At 50.2% G+C, this 18,297-nt stretch overlaps 8 protein-coding genes across 8 annotated transcripts; 4 read left to right on the top strand and 4 right to left on the bottom strand.

Annotated features, from left to right (window-relative positions):
- Positions 1-184: 184 nt before the first annotated feature.
- On the top strand, positions 185-1,121 carry M437DRAFT_55557 (uncharacterized protein; the record flags this gene model as incomplete). The annotated part of the gene is made up of 2 exons (XM_041022898.1): positions 185-242; positions 304-1,121. 2 exons carry the CDS (start codon positions 185-187, stop codon positions 1,119-1,121), a joined length of 876 nt encoding a protein of 291 aa, XP_040876925.1.
- Positions 1,122-1,730: 609 nt separating this feature from the next.
- Positions 1,731-3,887, top strand: M437DRAFT_55689 (metallopeptidase MepB; the record flags this gene model as incomplete). Its single annotated transcript, XM_041022916.1, has 1 exon — positions 1,731-3,887. One exon carries the CDS (start codon positions 1,731-1,733, stop codon positions 3,885-3,887), a length of 2,157 nt encoding a protein of 718 aa, XP_040876924.1.
- A 137-nt stretch (positions 3,888-4,024) lies between these two features.
- Positions 4,025-7,030, bottom strand: M437DRAFT_13925 (uncharacterized protein; the record flags this gene model as incomplete). Its single annotated transcript, XM_041018737.1, has 2 exons — positions 4,025-5,105; positions 5,148-7,030. Coding segments are annotated over 2 exons (2,964 nt in total), but the record flags the coding sequence as incomplete, so codon positions are not given.
- An 879-nt stretch (positions 7,031-7,909) lies between these two features.
- M437DRAFT_55678 (uncharacterized protein) lies at positions 7,910-8,336 on the top strand (the record flags this gene model as incomplete). The annotated part of the gene is made up of 2 exons (XM_041022915.1): positions 7,910-8,040; positions 8,096-8,336. The coding sequence occupies 2 exons, from the start codon at positions 7,910-7,912 to the stop codon at positions 8,334-8,336; spliced, it is 372 nt and encodes a 123-aa protein (XP_040876922.1).
- A 1,726-nt stretch (positions 8,337-10,062) lies between these two features.
- M437DRAFT_55537 (Dehydroquinate synthase-like protein) lies at positions 10,063-11,334 on the bottom strand (the record flags this gene model as incomplete). The annotated part of the gene is made up of 2 exons (XM_041022893.1): positions 10,063-10,932; positions 10,987-11,334. The coding sequence occupies 2 exons, from the start codon at positions 11,332-11,334 to the stop codon at positions 10,063-10,065; spliced, it is 1,218 nt and encodes a 405-aa protein (XP_040876921.1).
- Positions 11,335-11,718: 384 nt separating this feature from the next.
- On the bottom strand, positions 11,719-12,561 carry M437DRAFT_87086 (uncharacterized protein; the record flags this gene model as incomplete). Its single annotated transcript, XM_041028582.1, has 4 exons — positions 11,719-11,829; positions 11,887-12,375; positions 12,440-12,454; positions 12,505-12,561. The coding sequence occupies 4 exons, from the start codon at positions 12,559-12,561 to the stop codon at positions 11,719-11,721; spliced, it is 672 nt and encodes a 223-aa protein (XP_040876920.1).
- A 1,343-nt stretch (positions 12,562-13,904) lies between these two features.
- M437DRAFT_55355 (putative aconitate hydratase 2) lies at positions 13,905-16,467 on the top strand (the record flags this gene model as incomplete). The annotated part of the gene is made up of 3 exons (XM_041022854.1): positions 13,905-13,949; positions 14,007-14,868; positions 14,921-16,467. The coding sequence occupies 3 exons, from the start codon at positions 13,905-13,907 to the stop codon at positions 16,465-16,467; spliced, it is 2,454 nt and encodes an 817-aa protein (XP_040876919.1).
- Positions 16,468-17,776: 1,309 nt separating this feature from the next.
- Positions 17,777-18,133, bottom strand: M437DRAFT_9348 (ankyrin; the record flags this gene model as incomplete). Its single annotated transcript, XM_041029081.1, has 1 exon — positions 17,777-18,133. A coding segment is annotated over one exon (357 nt), but the record flags the coding sequence as incomplete, so codon positions are not given.
- Positions 18,134-18,297: the final 164 nt, after the last annotated feature.

Here is an 18,297-nt window from a genome sequence, read left to right as displayed (position 1 = left end):
TTGCGCCACAACAAGGTCAGAGCTCCGGATGCTGGGAGATTCACTTTCCAGTCTTTCCTCCACTGCCTCTTGTGCCGGCTCGTGCTGTCCATCTTCATCACACCCTCTTCACAAATTCATCTGCCTACTGTCTTTCGGAGCATGACTGTCGCAACCCGATCCTGTGCATAATTACTTGTCATCCATGTCTCTCGCCCCGTTCGTCACTCAGCTAGGTGCCGAGATTGAGGATGCCTCGAAAGGTGATTGCCTAGAGTCCCAGCCCCAGTCTTCCTCAGCATGGTAACGGTAGGTTTTGTACAGAAACCTTCTTGCTTTTCTCCCAAGACATCCCCTCTCAGAACCTTGGCATAATAGATTCACAAGCACCCCTCCTTGAGTTGACTATTGGGTCTCGTGACCTCTCCATCAAGCAATCTCCCACTGTCCTCAATTCCGCACGAGGAGGCGGTACTACAGGTGCCGTGGTATGGAAGGTCACTCCGAGGTTTGCAGAGTGGTTGGTATCACCCGGCAACATACTAGTACAATATGGTATTGTATCTGCAGAGTCAAGTGTGCTTGAGCTGGGATCGGGAATTGCTGGAATTGTACCTTTGACACTGGCTCCGCTGGTCCGGCAGTATGTCGCAACAGATCAGGCATATGCACTCAAACTTTTGAAAGAAAACATCGACGAAAACACTACATCGACACAAACTGGAGGCAAGAACAAGAAACCATCGAAAAAGGCAAGCGTCGTGCCAAGCTCGAATATAACAATCGAGCCTCTGGATTGGGAGACTGATGATGTTGACTCGTTTCTCAAGAGCAACAATGCGCCTGAAGGAGTTGATATGGTCATTGCTTGCGACTGCATCTACAACTATGCTCTAATAAAGCCGTTCGTCCAAACATGCGTGGATATTTGTCGATCAAGAAGCGGCGAACGACCAACAGTGTGTGTGGTAGCACAACAACTTCGACAGCCGGACGTGTTCGAGGAGTGGCTCGAAGAGTTCAAGACGCATTTTAAAACCTGGAGACTCCCAGATGATGTGTTGACAGACGATCTGAGGGAAGGTTCGGGATTCATGATTCACATGGGCATACTGCGTCAAGAAGAGTTGGGAGCGGTGTAAGACGGGTGAGATCTGGGTCAAGCATAGATGCGCATGTGGTCAGCACAGACTTGTGCTACGTCGCGTCAGATCACGACGCTTGATGGCTAGAACAGGAAGACATGGTGATAGCATGGCATCGGCAAGGGGTTCGCAGGCTTACGGCGCGGAATGCGGTTCCACACTTGGATTGATAGATTAAAGTCTCAAGGGGTTTGCCGTTTTATTCAGAACCTCATTTGGATCAGTGATATGTCGCAATGTGATGTTTGTTCAGATGATGGATCAACTTCGGTGAAGTTACACGAAACGGATACGGAGATATGGCGGGGCTGAGCTCCAGCGCATGGCAGCTGCGAGCCTGAGCCAGAGCAAGAGCAAGAGCAGGCGACCTTCTCCAAACAGCCTAGAAACCGACACCGACCGGTCACTCAATTCAACCTGGCGCTTACCAATTCAGTCAAGAAGCAGTTCAGCTACAGATCCCTCTTCCTCCTCTCACTCGCCCTCCTGCTGCTCACGGTGGCTTTCACACGCATCGCCTCCCGTCTCAGTCTTCTGACGACTCACTTCACCCCGCTAAAGCTGCCCTCTGGCCTTGCAAACACCCGAAACATTACCTCGATGAGCATGGCTTCAGCCAAATACCAGAAACCTCCTCAGGCCCCTCCTCTCTTCACCGCAACCACCGAATCCCTCGCCAAAGACACCAAGCGTCTGCTAGACCAGTCCCGCCGCATCCAAGACCAGATCGTCAAGGACATTACCCCCGAGTCGGCCAATTTCCACAATGTCGTCCTGCCAATGGCTCTCGACGACAACAAGATGGCTATCGAGTCACACATCATTGGCTTCTACTCTGCCGTTTCGACAGACTCCAAGCTGAGAGACGCCTCGATCGAAGCTGAGAAACAGATGGACGAGTTTGGCATTGAAGCCAGCATGCGCGAGGACATCTTCAAGCTTGTTGATGCTGCTCTCAAGAACTCGAAAGATTTGGACCCCGAGAGTCAGCGCTTGCTCGAGAAGGACCACAAGGGCTTCGTGCGCATGGGCTTGAACGTCCCTGCTGGTCCCAAGCGTGACCGCTTCAAGGACATCAAGAAGCGTCTGTCTGAGCTCAGCATCACCTTCCAGAAGAACTTGAACGAAGAGCAGGGCGGTCTGTGGTTCACTGAGCAAGAGTTGGAAGGCGTGCCAAAGGATGTACTTGATGGCCTTAAGAAGGGAGATGGCGACAACGCTGGCAAGCTCTGGCTTACCTTCAAATACCCCGACCTCTTCCCTACCTTGAAATACTGCAAGAACCCCGACGTTCGTCGTAAGGTCTTCACCTCGAATGAGAACAAGTGTAACGAGAACGTGCCACTCTTCAGAGAAGCCATCGTGCTGCGCGATGAGGCTGCCCGCATTCTGGGTTACCCTAACCACGCCACCTTCCGCATCGAGGACAAGATGGCCAAGACTCCTAAGACTGTTGATGATTTCTTGGGTGATCTTCGCACACGCCTTGCACCTGGTGGTGTCGAAGAGCTGAAGAAACTGAAGACTTTGAAGGAGAAAGACTTCAAGGATCGTGGCGTCGCAGAGAAGAACGACGGCAAGTACTATCTTTGGGACCACCGTTACTACGACACCCTGATGCTCGAACATGAATATCAGCTTGATCAAGAAGCCATCGCTGAGTACTTCCCTCTTGAGACCACCATTCGTGGCATGCTGCAAATCTTCGAGGAGCTGTTCGGTCTTCAATTTGTCCAAGTTACTGGCAAGGATCGCGACTCAATCAGCCCTACTGGCAAGGGTGACGATATAATCTGGCATCCCGATGTTCAAGTGTTCAGTGTCTGGGATGATGAGGGTGAAGGTAGTGGCTTCGTTGGATACCTCTACCTCGACTTGCATCCTCGAGATGGCAAATATGGTCATGCTGCCAACTTCAACCTACAGCCTGGCTACATTGACGAGAATGGCAAGAGAAGATATCCCGCAACCGCACTGGTCTGCAATTTCTCAAAGCCCACGCCAAAGAAGCCCTCCCTGCTCAAGCACGACGAGGTTGTAACCCTCTTCCACGAACTTGGTCACGGTATTCACGATCTCGTCTCTCGCACGACATACTCTCGCTTCCACGGCACATCCACTGCTCGCGACTTTGTCGAAGCTCCCTCTCAAATGCTCGAAAACTGGTGTTGGACCGCCTCTCAACTGCGCAGCCTGTCTCACCACTACAGCTACCTCTCCGACAGCTACAAAGCCGCATTCTCGGAATCCAACAAGTCGGACAAGCAACCCCCAGAGACTATGCCCGATAACCTGATTGACAGCATAATCCGCACACGCCACGTCAACGATGCCCTCTTCAACCTCCGCCAACTCCACTTTGGTATCTTTGACATGACCGTGCACGAAGGAACCTCCCACGACGAGATCAAAAGCCTTGAAGTCAGCAAGAAATACAACTCCCTCCGCAAGGAAATCTGCTCTCTCGATGGCCCTGAAGAACTCGGTCAAGGCTTTGACTGGGGACACGGTCAAGCCACTTTTGGCCACTTGATTGGTGGCTACGATGCTGGATACTACGGCTACCTGTCTTCGCAAGTCTACTCGGCGGATATGTTCTACACTGTCTTTAAGAAGGATCCAATGAACGGCAAGGAAGGAAGACGCTACAGACATACTGTGCTCGAACGAGGAGGTGCGCAGGATGAGATGCAGACGCTTGAGGACTTTTTGGGTAGGAAGCCTAGTACGGAGGCTTTCTATACTGAGTTGGGTTTGAGCTAGATGGACAGGGGATTATAGCTGTTGCATGCAATGAAATATGAGCATATGGTTTGAAACCAAAACTTTTGTGTTTACAGGGTAAAAAAGTTCCCTTGATGATTTGTGATTAAGTGTATTGCTTGGTATCATGCAGCCTTTTTCCTCCATTTCCTATAAGCACTCCCAAACCCTTCCTTTTCCTTTTGCTCTTCTCCCTTCCCATCAAACCCACCAAGACTCTCTTGCGTGTCGCTCTCACCATCGTCAAGATACACCAACGGAACCATACTATTCCTCCCATGCGCACACATGAACGGAAATGCACATGTTGCGACTTCCTCGATAAGTCTCTGACATTGCTGCAGAGTCAACACATCGTTGAACATGATTGCGCTTCTACAGGCGCGAGAGTTTAGAAGTCGAAGGAGGCCTTTGGGACAGGAACCTATGCGTTGCAACCATGTGTGATTCGTGTCTGCATTTGCAGGGTCGAGGGTGCGGGTGCGAGTGTTACTGCTCTCGACAAGTGTGTATATCTCGCCGCGGAGGAGTTCGATGAGTAGTCTTGGTTCGGTTCTGCAGCGTTCGGATATTCCTGGTGGTAAAGTCAAGATGTTTAGGCGCGGAGGTTGTGGTTTGTGTGAGATGATGTCGTAGAGGATGCCCCAGTTTGCAAAGTGTTTCGCATGAGTTCTGAACATAGCTTCTTCTTGTGTTGGTATTTGAAAGCTTAGTGGCTTGTTGACTGGATTTGTGATGATACTTGATGTGAAGCCAAGATTTGATTTGACTAGGGCGAGTTCTGGAGCCGGTCTGCACAGTTCTTTGAGCAGTGCTTCAAGGATACAACGTTCGGATGCCGCGTGTTGGTCCACCAATACCAGCAGTTGCCTGGCATGATTAAGCTCTTGTGACTTGGACTTTGCCAGACTCGGAATTTTCATCAAAATGAACTTGTTGTCAACTTGCGAGATGATTTGTGCATACGACAATGCGGATTTTGACAGTCTACTAACATCACTTGATCCAGCAAACGGAAATGAGTCAGCCACGGCATGCCGCCCATGGCAGTCATGCGATCGGACCCCTTCCTGTTCGAGCCCACCAAGACTGATCTTCGGTATTGGTTGTTCAGCTTGGGTCTCGAAGACTGGGTTCTTCCAAGTTTGCAAGAATCCTTCAAGCCAGGGAGAGGAGGTTGCGGCATTCGAAGCTGCATCAAGTGTGGACGGTAAACCGCTTTTTCTTCGCTCCAAGACAAGAGGTCTACCAAAGGATGACAAGCGTGCATTAGCAGCAGCAGCAGATCTACTTGTGGTTGCGTGGCTGGAAGTTGGTCGATACACTTCGTCTGGCATCACTATGCCCGTACGCGCATTGATGCGATGCTTCTGATTTGTTTTCGGATCGATCCAGTCGATGTAAGTCTCTCCAGATTGGTCTAAGTGAGGAGTATCCTCAACATGATCTGGTGTTTGCATCGCTGTCGTCTCATGCGAGTTGATATGTAGGAGTCCAAACTGATTGGTGTCAACAGCTTCAACGTTGATCCCAGCAGGCGTTTTTGACATTGGGCTTGTCGCCTGTTCGATCGAACCGCTTGAGGTGGGCCGCGTAGATGTTCGTGCCTTGCAATTCCATATGCTGTCGTACATTTGTGGTCGAGCACTCTTGATTCGGCTCCAGTCTGTAAAGGGCATCGTTGGTCTTGTAGCATTCGTTATGCTTGTGGATCGTAGCCTCTTAGAGCTCCGTAGATCTGTACTCGGGATGTCACTGGGACTCGCGGCGCGAGGTCTGCCACCGCTTGCAGGCTGCAGGGAAGCGGTTGTGGTCTGGCTATTGAGGATTGGCGATGGACCTTCGCAGGTCGTAAGACTTGCCAGGCCACTATCGTCTGTAGTCTGCTTTCGTTTGCGTCGTAGCTTCTTTGGCTGGAAGTTGTTGATTTCCAACCAATGTAAGGTCAAGCTTTTAAGAACATTGACGATGCTTCTGAGCCGCATTTCGCTGAGGTCATCCACATGTCGTGGACTCTCGTCGGATTTCAGATCTATACGAAAGTAGAACCTTGGCCAACGATCTACTCCCTTTCTGCCTCCTTGAAGTTGCTTGTTTGTGATACCATCGTTCTTGTATCGGCGGTCGTGCTGTCGACGTTTCATCTCTGCTTCATCAAGCTCAGAGCCTTCGTCTATGTGGCCAAAAATGGACTGACTAAAAAGTCGATTAATGGTCTCATAAAGCTCGTTATGCCTGGTTTCATCCAAGCAAGGGATGATACCGATGGACATGAATTGAGCGATCCTACTAGGTGCTGGCTCAAGTGAGATGAGACCTTTGACGGTAACAGAGGAAGTTGATGCAGATACGGGTATCCAGCTACCCTTGGAATCGGTCGATATGATACCCGATTGAGACAAAATACTCAAGACAGTACCTTGGTCAAAACCTGATACTTTTTTGTTCAAAGTGTTCAGATTTCTCTCACTAAGAGCATTTGGTATAAATTGTGCTCCATTATTGAGAGAAAAAGTCCTTGCCGGATTCTCTGAGTCTGTGACTTTGACGGCAACGCGATGGTTCCATGGTAGAAGCAAGCCCACTACTCCAATCTTTAGAGCTTGCCACTGTCTCTCTGCTTCAAGTCCTTCTTCTGCAACGATTGCTCGCTGCTTGACTCTCACAGGCATGTTGCCGAAAAGGTCTCTGACAGACACGCGCGTGCCATAGCCAGTGTTACTACGAATTTCGTGCTGAGGCAGTGTAGGAGTCAACCTGGATATGACTTTTGATCGATGCAAGATCAGGGTGTTATGAGAGTAGTGTTGGGCATGCCGGGATGTAATAGTGAGAAGCGAGAGGGCTCCGACCGAGGCCAGAAATGTTCCTTGACCTCCATGAATATTCGCTTGCGCTCTTTGTTTGGATGTGTGATACAAGCGACCGAGTCCACCGGTGGCGCGATATTCCGAGGGTAAGATACCAATGCCATTGTCTTCGACTGTACAACCGCCTCGACCATAGTCGATAACGATGTCGATTTTTGTGGCCTGTGCATCCAAGGAGTTTTCGAGTAAGCCAAGGACTACCTGATTAAGGCTGGTGATTGTAGTGGAAGATTTGATTTGCGCGACGACATTCTCAGGGAGTGGCAGAATAGCAGATGATGTAATTTGTATTTCCTGTCCAGACGTGTGTTCCATGTTGGTAGTCATGTTTGTTAGCGCCAAGCCAGGCGGGCGTATCGCTCAAGGTGGACGCCACTTGAGTTTCGGACAGTCCTTATTATCCAAAGAAGCGAACATTGATACTCCAATCGCCGAGTTGCCGATACGTGATGGCGCAGATGATCTTTTGTCCAGTGCAGCGAGAAAAGGCAGAGGTGGTTGTAAGAAGGTGCAAAAATGGCAGCAACGGCGACGTCACTAGAGTCTTGGCGTTCGAGTGCTTCTCCTTCCTCCGTGATCGTTGGCTCTTTCTTTTACAACACTGTACGAAGTGAATTGTCTTGAAAGTATCGACGGCTGCGCCCTCGATGTTACGGTCGAAGACGACGCTTAGGTTAAACCGCCACCGTGCATGAATCTTTGGCCAAGAGGCTATGCGTTTCCCAAGACTGGTGCCAGACTCATTTATGCTCTTCTGTTTTGAGTCTTCACACACAGCTTCTGCTTCGAACCCGAGGAAAAGTTCATCATATTTCTTCGTGAGGCACTGCTGCATTCGAGTTGTATGGCCTCTATGCCTGATAGAAAGAGAGACCGTTATCCCCGACGGCATATCGAGGGCAGATGAGATTCTCAATAGCAGGTAGGATGCCTATGACCAACAAGTCAACTCTATATTTGGTATTGAAATCCTTCAAATAACTAGCAACGACCGTCAGGTCAGTCGATGCGACTCCTGTGCTTGCAGACCCATATAAGGCGTGCCATGTCACAAGCTCTGTAACATTTCTTGCATCTCCATTTCCACCATCTACATCTCATCCTCACCACTTCATTGCAAGTCCCAAACACCGCGCGGCTACGATGAAGTCGATGTTCTGGCTACAGCACCACTGGTGTCTCTATATCTGCTGGCTCGTCCAACTGCCAGCCATGTGCTGCTTCGTCCCCTTAGCTTTGCTCGCCTGGGCATTTGGTCACGACTCACCCAAATACGGTGCTGAGTAAGTGATCCCTTCTATTCCAGCTTCATACCTCATGTTGACACCATTGCAACAGGGACCAACTCATCATCAGCCTTTGCTTCATCATGATCCTCGTGTACGTCTACCAAATCTTCTTCTACTTCCTCCATCGCTTGGCCGCCACACGCATGCTGTGCGTGCAGATTTACCAAAGCATTTTCGTCGCGATCTTCATATTCTACTTTCGCGCTGTGTTGTTCCCGTTTCACTCGCCTCCGGACGACTGGCTGCCTGTTGCTCGGGCAATTTGGATAGGCCTGCCGGTGACCTTGTAAGCACCTTCATCTTCCCTCAAACGTGGCTGCATAGAGATTGATATCGTGTGTACAGTGCTTCGTTCTACATTTTACTTGCCAGAAGTGTAGTCGTCTGGTACAGACTCCGCCAGAATAAGCGAATCTCACTCATAGGAGAAGATGGAGAAGAACTCGAGAATTTGTTGCAAGACGAAAACTACGTCTGAGTAGATTCCAAAGGCAGAGTGAAGCGAGAATGCAGACCCGATTCTTCCTATTCAGCCAACAAAGTCTTCGATCTATCGCAGACCCATTTCTACCTCTTCTTCGTCTTCCATTGCAAACCTTGGTCCGCTTGTTCTACCTTCTCGCTCCCTCCGCCAGATGATACGGATGAAGGAAGAAAAAGAGATATGAGAGATACCAGAAGGAAAGAAAGAAGACAAGGCGATTGAAATGTTCGCGCACTGTCAGACAAAGACTCTGAGATGCCTGAAACCAATACTTGAGTCATTCGAAGGATTCAAGCACGGATCCAAAGATTCAAAGCTTCCATTCTTTGCTCTAACGATGATTTAGGTTCTGATGTATCTTCTTGATACCACACGTGTTCTTCGCAGCAGTCAACGGTATACAGTCTGTTGCTCCTGCTTATGATTTGACTGTTAGACAATCATGCCTAGCTTTTCTCTCTCATCCGCCCTAGTCACTCCGTTCTGCCAGACTAGGTAGCTCCTCAGTGTCAAGACGTAGACACTCATCCTACATCTGATCAGCACACAATAAAACCCAAGAGTCAGGAAAAGGGCAAGACTTACGTAGTGCAAGCCATGACCCCAATGATCCAAACACCATCATCTCTTTTAGCGATAGGAGCGTTGAATCTCAGTATCGCAGCAGAGCAGACAACACTTTCGTATATGGTATTCGCCAACATGACCCAATTCTTAAACCAAGGCCTTGGAAACTTAGCAGCCTGAATACAGAAACTGCATCCCATGATCCACATTGCAAAGATGACTACAAAATCCCTATTTCCTCATATCTTAGCAATATGATCGTTATTCCTTGCTCGTCAAAGACAGCTAAGAGGCTCGAGAGTAAAATCAGAGTGAAGGAATCTTACAGATCTGTCCATTTAATTTCTGTCCCGAATGATAACAGCAAAAACATCATGAACGGGGTAAGTAGGATTGAAATGAATCCCATGGGTAATGCTTGGATGAGCCAACAGATTCTTAGGCATTTTTCCGATTCGATGGAGGACTTTATGCTGGCTATGCGTTCAGTAAAGAGGAACCTAGACATTTTTGAGCTTGAGTCTGAGTCGGTGTTCAGAAAAAGTGGTTTGGCAAAATGAAAGAGAGAGAGAGAGAGAGAGAGAAAAAAAAAAGAGGGGAAGATTGATGTTCATCTTCCTTCCATTTCTTTTGTCGTCTTTAAAGTCCAAAGGCATCGCGTGAGGTCCCTTGACAAGAAATCCCAAATCTATATTTACGAAGTCCTGACTCGCTATACAGGAAGCCTGAAAATTGGCAGATGTGACCGTGCTCCTTGCTTTGCATCTTTTCTAATATAATTAAGCGAGAGCGAACCTATCTGCTTCCAAGCAAGGCCATCTAGTTCTACGGGATTCTCAGTATGAAATCATAAGAGAAAAGAAGGCTTCGATGATTGTTTCTCGCACACACTAATCTACTGGCTTTATCGAACAAATTGTGGCAACAACGGGCATTCATTCATCCTCGGAGTATCTTGACCTCTCTCACAACGCCATCTTCAAGATCTCAATAACCTGCTCTTTCTCCTTGAGAGGAATAGGATTGGTTGCACAACAAAAATCACTAAGGCTGTTCTCCGCAAGCATATCGAATTTATCCTCTCCAACGTTCACATCCCTAAGACATCCCGGAAGACCAAGTTCCTTGACAATCGCTTTCAAACAATCGCCTAAATCCGCTGTTTGCTCTGATAGACCGTGGTTTTGGAGGACATTTTTGACGACATCGTCGGACCAGAACACGTTGCGGACTTTGGCTTGTTGATCGGGATTGGTGTTGGCATTGTATTTGCAAACCGAGGGGAGCATGATGCAGCTGGTTTCGCCGTGGCCGACGCCTAGAGGACCGAGTTGATGACCAATACCATGGCTTCCTCCCAGCGGCGCCTTTTCAAAGAAGACGGCGCCAATGGCATCGATGACGCCGAGTTGGCAATCGAGTCTAGCGTCTAGATCGTTTGCATTGGCTTTGCAACGTAGTAAGCCAGGGACTAATGCCTTGAGGCCTCTGGTGGCGCGCTCATCGGCACCAGGGTTGTCCTCCAAGGAGCACATGGCTTCAACACAGTGGTCGACGGAACGGATACCAGTGGATAGCCAGATAGAGTCAGGAGTTGTGGTTGTAAGCTGCGGGTCAAGGATAACGAGGAGCGGGCCTCGACTGGGGAAGAGCTGTTTGCGGTGGTTGCGGTCGTTGGTGGCACCGCCTGGTCGTGTGTATTCGCCACCAGAGAGGGAGGTTGGAACACTGATGATAGGGACGGTAGGAGCTTTCAGGTCCGAACGCTCTTCAGTAATGCCATTTACGTGCATCTTGATCAGATCATCTACTGTAGAGATATTGTTCGCCAGTGCCTGATGACATTGTTAGTCACAACTTCAATTCCTTGAGACTGGAATAAATAGTACAAGGGCGATAATTTTGGCTGCATCTGTCAAAGACCCAGCACCGCAGGTAATGATCAAATCTGCTTTAGCTTCACGAGTGTCGTGGATGATTTCGAGAACCTCAGAGCACAGAGTGTGAGGGGTCATGCCATGTCGGACACCCACGACTTTACTATCCAGAGCTTTTTCGAGCTTCTTGATATTGTTCGTCTGGCGAGATAGAGAACCAGACGCGATAATGTAGACACGCTTAGCGTCGAAGGTCTGATTCACGTGTTTGGCGCATGACTCGTCGAAGGGAATGCCGTAGCTGATGTGAGGAGGGGAATTTGGAAAGGCATAACGATAGGTTTCCTGGTTTGGCGACATAGTGGCGTTTAATTTGTGATATTAAAAGAGCCAAGTAGATAAGAAGCTGTAAATTGCAAGGTACAGTACACGTATCGTCAGTGGGGTGTCACCGTGTGAAGGATGCTAGATGATCGTCGTGCTAAACACCGAAATGTCCGTGTGGGGAACAACCCTGTCATATCAGATGGATGTTTCAGAAAAGAGCTTCTGTTCCTTTGTCAGTAAGATCGTTTCGACTCATCACATCCGAGTCAATCCGAGAAATCAAGTCAGTATTGGCTATCGATAAGCAACCAGAGGAGTCGCGCCGGTCTGCGGCCAAGAATGGGATGTGGTTATGATGTTGGGGGATTACTAGAGATTCGGATGTCGTTATGGGGGTGATACAATGATGACAGAGTACTATGAAGAGGCGTTTTTCCTGTACGAGACCTTCTCGACGGCCACATTCTCAACACCATTCTGGTCCTTGCGAAGCTGGTATACGTAGAGGACGAGGACGTCTCCTTGGACCTGCTCGGGATGATCAGAAAGGTCGATTAGGTTAGCCCACGATGCGTGACGACTCACATCCATAAGCACAAAGCCAGGCGTTGACACTGCTTCGCCTTCCGAGTCGAGTTCGGTATCTGATGACCAACTGACAGCACCGGTCGCACTGCCTGGGTTGACAAAGAACTTGCCCTCCATCTCGTAGGCCTCAAACTTGCAAGTACCACCCCAGCACAAGACGTCGACATCCATCTGTCTTGCAGCTATCAACAAGCTGTCTGGGTCGCCGGGTGGGACAATGGTGTGACCATGTGTGAAGCCAATGCGCAGACCGCCATGTGTGACAACTTTTGAGAGAGCAGTAGGAACGGGAATCTGGTCGGTAGGAGCAGCATATGGAGCGTTGGGGTTCGGAGGAGCAGGAGTTGATAGTGAGATGTCAAAGTCACCCTTGACGAGCTGAAGATCGGGCGCCAGGTTTCGGAGGAAAGTGTAGACGCTTGGTGATGTGAGGTTGCCTAGACAGAGAATCTGGCCAATCTTGCCCGGTGTGAGGAGTTTCTTGAACTGTTCGAATCGCATTAGACTCCAGATCGAGGGTGAACGAGCAGTCGAGCGGGAGTCATGGTACCTTTGCTGGAATGTCCTGTGGACTGATTAGCTAGGGGAGGTGGATTGGGAGAGGTGCCGACTTACATTGGCGCGGTCCGGGATGAATAGGTCGCCCAAGCATAAAACGAGTCTAGAAGTCATGATGTATTACGCGCTTCTTCTTGCGCCTGTGTCGTCTCCTGTATTGAGTTGTAAGTGCTGACTTGGTTGCTGTTTGTCGCAATGCGACACGCAACGACATCAGCGGGGCCCAGACAGGCGGAGGTGAGCTCGGGCCGCCAACTTGTCAACCTCCTCGCGACTTCCTTCTTCTCTTCCTTACATCTTCGACACAACCCTCATTCCAAGCGATAAGCCCTTCAATTTGGACAGTTATACGAGCATTCATAGAAGCTCGTCTCTATATTTTTTTTGGTGGATTTCGACATCTTACTGAAGAGTTTCGATACGTCACTGTTTTGATCGATAATTCTCTCAACCCTATCATGTTATGCGCTTCGAAGGGTGTTCATAGGCTAGTCCTTGATGTTTGACTCACTATAAGTGGATGCAATCCATAAGAAGGCAAGTACGACGATGATAATCTTTCAACCACGCAACAAACATATTCCATTACAAGAGTCAAGTCTTTGGAGCCACAGCTGTTCTACCAACGAAGCACAACTCGAGCAACATGTCAGCCTCCAAGCCGAGCATTAAAGCGCGCTATGCTGTATTTATAAAAAGAGTCGCAGAGACGAAGCGGCTGCGTGCACCTGATGTTGCGGCCATGAAGGCACGTTATTATGCCAGCCTTAGAGGACCAGCCTTGGTGAAGGTCTGCACTCCCCATTCCGACCCTACGAGACTAGTAGGTCCACAAAAACGTGAATCGGAGGCGGCACGTTCGAACTCTGCGTATCTCCATGATGACAAGCGCAGAAAGACGTCTCCTATGGCCTATGTCGGAATGTCCAAAGATGCAACCGACGTGGAGGATATGAAAACGGACGAAATTGCTGAAGCCTTCGCTGGCATGTCTGTAAAGCCTGAGACCAAGGGGCTTTTAAAAAGACTCGCATCATCTCAGCGACTTTCGACTTCCAGACGAGCGCATATAGCAAGATGACCAACGCTATCGCCAACATGTCTTCGATATCAGCTAACAAGGCAGAGTCTGGCGGCCATGGATTCACTCCCTCAGAGCCAGGCAGTTGTGTGAGTCTGACACTGTTTCCTCTTTACAATGTCTGGTATCAAGCATTGGAGATAGCCATGATAGTATTTCACTTGTAATCATATATATCTTTGTCCAAAGCTTAGTAATGGAGAGTTAGGGAGTGGCTGTCGGCGGTCTCGGAGACCCCAGGCCAAGAAATGTGGAGTCTAGCGGGCTGGCGATGGATGGCGGACAGCGGCCGAAATCGCCCAAATATTTCGCAGCGGTACAGTCATTTTGCCTTTGTGTTCTCTGGTTGATCTTCTTGTTATACACACTAGACACAATGGGGGCTCAGTTGTTGCGCACGAGCAGATTGCCTGCAGTCAGGGTGTGTATCTTGTTCGACAATTGGCGGCTATACAAGCCATGACTAACTCGTCGGCAGTCACTTGCCTCTTCTGTTGGACGTCCGTCAGTAGCGCGCCGTCATCTGGCTACACAAGCCGATGCCTCTACCACTCCCTCAGCATCAGACCTGGCCAGTCGCACCCCGCCATACCCTAAGCTGCTCAGAAAACTACACGAAGTCCGCCGTATCCTGCCTGACCGCCCCCTCACACTCGCCGAGAAGATCCTCTATTCACATCTCGAGTCCCCCGAGGAGTCCCTTCTGACCGGAACAAACAATGGCGCCGACATTCGTGGAAAGGCCAACCTCAAGCTCAAGCCTGACAGAGTTGCCATGCAAGATGCCTCTGCCCAGATGGCCCTGCTGCAGTTCATGTCGTGTGGTCTGCCCACCACTGCTGTCCCTGCCAGTATTCATTGCGACCACATGATTGTTGGAGAAAGAGGTGCAGATGTCGACTTGCCCCAGTCTATCAAGGGCAACAAGGAGGTCTTTGACTTCTTGGAGAGTGCGGCAAAGAAGTACGGTATCGAGTTCTGGCCTCCGGGTGCTGGTATCATCCACCAGAACGTCCTCGAGAACTACTCTGCTCCTGGTCTTATGATGCTCGGAACCGACTCTCACACTCCCAACGCTGGCGGTCTTGGTGCTATCGCTATTGGTGTTGGTGGTGCCGATGCTGTTGACGCTCTGGTCGATGCTCCCTGGGAACTCAAGGCTCCCAAGATTCTCGGTGTCAGACTCGTGGGACAGCTCAGCGGCTGGGCCTCTCCCAAGGACATCATCCTTAACCTTGCCGGTCAGCTCACTGTCCGTGGTGGTACTGGCTACATTGTCGAGTACTTCGGACCTGGTGTCGAGACTCTTGCCACCACCGGCATGAGCACAGTCTGCAACAGTAATTTCTACCCTTTGAACAACCTCGAAGTATACTGCTAACATATTCCTAGTGGGTGCTGAAATCGGCGCAACAACCTCCCTCTTCCCCTTCACCAAGGCACACGTCCCCTATCTCCACGCAACCCACCGTGGCCCCATCGCTCTCGCTGCCGAGACTATCGCCAGCTCTCCTGGTCCCCACAATCTCCTCCGTGCTGATGAGGGTGCTCATTACGACAAGGTCATTGAGATTGACCTCAGCACTCTCGAGCCCCATGTCAACGGCCCCATGACCCCCGATCTTTCCACTCCTCTGTCTTTGTTCCGCGAAACCGTCAAGGCCAACAACTGGCCCGAGACTCTTGGTGCCGGTCTGATCGGCTCATGCACGAATTCCTCCTACCAGGACATGACCCGTGCTGAGTCGCTGGTCAAGCAGGCCACCGCTGCTGGTCTTCAGCCCAAGGCTGACTTCTTCATCACTCCTGGCAGTGAACAAGTCCGTGCTACTCTCGAGCGTGACGAGACTCTCAACACTTTCAACGACGCTGGTGGTGTCATTCTTGCTAATGCTTGCGGGCCTTGCATAGGCCAATGGACCCGTACCGATGGTGTTGAGAAGGGAACTGAGAACGCCATCTTCACTTCCTACAACCGCAACTTCCGTGGTCGCAACGATGGAAACGTTAAGACCATGAACTTCCTCGCCAGTCCCGAGCTTGTCACTGCCATGGCTTATGGTGGCAGCACTACCTTCAACCCCATGACCGACTCTATCCCCCTTCCTAACGGTGGCGAGTTCCGTTTCAACCCTCCTCAAGGTCGTGACTTGCCCAGCACTGGCTTCGCTCAAGGCAACCCCGAGTTCCTCCCCACTCCTGGTAAGCCCGATGCCAGCGTCGCAGTCCAGGTCGACCCCAACTCCACCCGTCTCGCTCTCCTCGAGCCCTTCGCTCCCTTCCCTCAAACCGAGCTCGAGGGTCTCCGCGTTCTCGTCAAGGTCAAGGGCCAATGCACAACCGACACCATCTCCGCCGCCGGCCCCTGGCTCAAGTACAAGGGTCACTTGCCCAACATTGCCGAGAACACTCTGATCGGCGCCATCAACGCCGAAACCGGCGAGACCAACGTCGTCTACGACATCAACGACACTGAGTCCCGCAGCAACGGCATGGGCATCCCCGCCCTCGCCAAGAAGTGGAAGGAGCAAGGCAAAGAATGGCTCGTCGTTGCCGAACACAACTACGGCGAAGGCTCTGCCCGCGAACACGCCGCCCTGCAGCCCCGCTACCTCGGCGGTCGCATCATTCTTTCCAAATCTTTCGCCCGTATCCACGAGACCAACCTGAAGAAGCAAGGTGTTGTGCCGTTGACTTTTGCCAACGAAGCCGACTACGACAAGATGGCTGCTTGTGATGAAGTCCGCACTGAAGGTTTGCTTGATGTCCTGAACTCTGGCGGTCAGGGTGAGGTTACGCTTGTTGTTAAGACTAAGGGTGGCGAGGAGATTAGAGTGCCTACCAAGCACACTCTTTCCAAAGACCAGTGTGCGTTTGTGCTCGCTGGCTCGGCGCTGAACTTGCTGGCTGCTAAGGCTGGTAAGGGGGCTGCCGCATAAACGATGTGTAAAAAGAGTTCTTGAATTCCTTTTGAGTCTTTATAAAAAGCACAGATCGGAGTTTTTGGCATGTTGTTGAATCCTTTCACGCTTTCTTCTTTTCTTCTCTTTGTTGTATATATCCCAAGAAATGTCTGAAATGTTCTCAACTGTGTCCTATCTTCAAAAACTCTTGCATATGCGACGCTCCTTGAGATGCGAAGATGAAGAACGAATTTTTGAAGTGATTGTGCCTCAATAGAGCACCTGCCGAAACGTTCTCTTCAGACTTGAAGCTCTCAATTGCGCTCTGATCTTACAAGAAGGTGTGTATGTGCATATCGTACGACCAATTGTTGGAATTATTTTCTTCTCCCCTCATCTACGTAGGATGATCCTGGAATGATTGTCTATTGTCTTCGAACAAACCTTATCACGAATCAAGATCGAATATCTCAACACACCCCCAGGACGTCTTCGAGCCCTCGCAACGAGTGGACAGAAACTGCTGAACCGCACTTGCGTCTTATGCTTCTTCCTCAAATCCATTGATGTCTCCGATAACCTTGACTGCGTATCGGATGTTTTCTCCACTGCTTCCGCGACTGCTTTTCCAATCGCGTTCACGGCCTTTCTAAGGACTCATTGCCCGCCTTCGTCCTTGACCTCTCTTTGAACTCACTCCGCGTCTGCGTTCTAGAGTTCTTTGGAAGATCTCTGCCCGCTTTCGTCCCGGATCCCTCTGCAGACTCTTTGCAGGTCTGCGTTCTAGATATCTCTGCAAACTCTCTGCTCGCCTTCGTTCTAGCTTGCTCTGTGAAACTTTTCGCCGCCCTTTCCCTGGATCTCTCTGCAAACTCTTTGCCCGCCCTTGTTCAAAAATTCTCTGCGGTTTTCTTGCCCGTTTTTCTCCTGGTGCAAGATCGGCCAAAAGTTGAAGAACGGTCCACCCATATCCATCGACTTCATCTATATCAGAACCGGCGCGTACAAGCATCTTGAGAATGGCGAGATGTCCTTCATACGCAGCCCAGTGTAGAGCTGTCATCCCACGATGGTCTCGGACGCGAATGTCAACACCAAGGTCGAGGCACCTCTGCACGGTGGCTTCAGAACCATAAAGCGCCGCGTATTGCAATGTGTTTCTCCTCTTTCGGTCTTCTTGTGCGGCAAGCTCTAAAGTCAGGTAGGGCAGCATAACAAGTATGGTCTTCTCTATTCGTGTGGTTTCGTCTTCCCAGAGACTATACCTGCTTCCGGGGGCATCTGACTCATCCAATGTCTTTGTTCCCAGAGCTATAATCAGTGCGGTAAGTCCGTCTTCATCTTCAGCATTAACATCTGCGCCATGATCGAGGAGTAAATCCGCGATCGAGTAGTGGCCTCTTTTTGCAGCAGAACGCAGCGCGGCGCCATTTCGAGCATTTACATCTGCGCCTCTGTCTAGAAGTAGTTTTGCCATTGTGTTGCGACCCAAGTCTACAGCAGAGCGCAGCGCGATACCATCTTGAGCGTTCACATTTGCACCTCTGTCGAGCAAAAGTTTTGGAATTCCGACGTCTTCAAACTCACCCTCTGTTGCCTCTTGCAATGCAGCACCATCCCCAGCATTCACGTCCGCGCCTCTATCGAGAAGTAGTTCCACAATCGTATAGCAACCCTGTCTGATAGCAGAACATAGCGCGGCGTGATCTTGAGCGTGCAGATCTGCACCGCGGTCTAGTAAAAGCTGGACAGTTGTGTCGTAGCCCGAATGTGAAGCCCGAAACAGTGCAGTCTCTCCATCTTCATTTCTAGCGTCAATATCTGCACCGCGGTCCAGTAGAAGCTGTACAACCTCGTCGTTGCCCG

The sequence above is a fragment of the Aureobasidium melanogenum genome (assembly GCF_000721775.1).
Source record: "Aureobasidium melanogenum CBS 110374 unplaced genomic scaffold scaffold_22, whole genome shotgun sequence".
Classification (NCBI taxonomy): Eukaryota; Fungi; Ascomycota; class Dothideomycetes; order Dothideales; family Saccotheciaceae; genus Aureobasidium; species Aureobasidium melanogenum.
The sequence above is the reverse complement of the archived record's forward strand: the minus strand, read 5'-3'. Positions and strand labels throughout refer to the sequence as shown.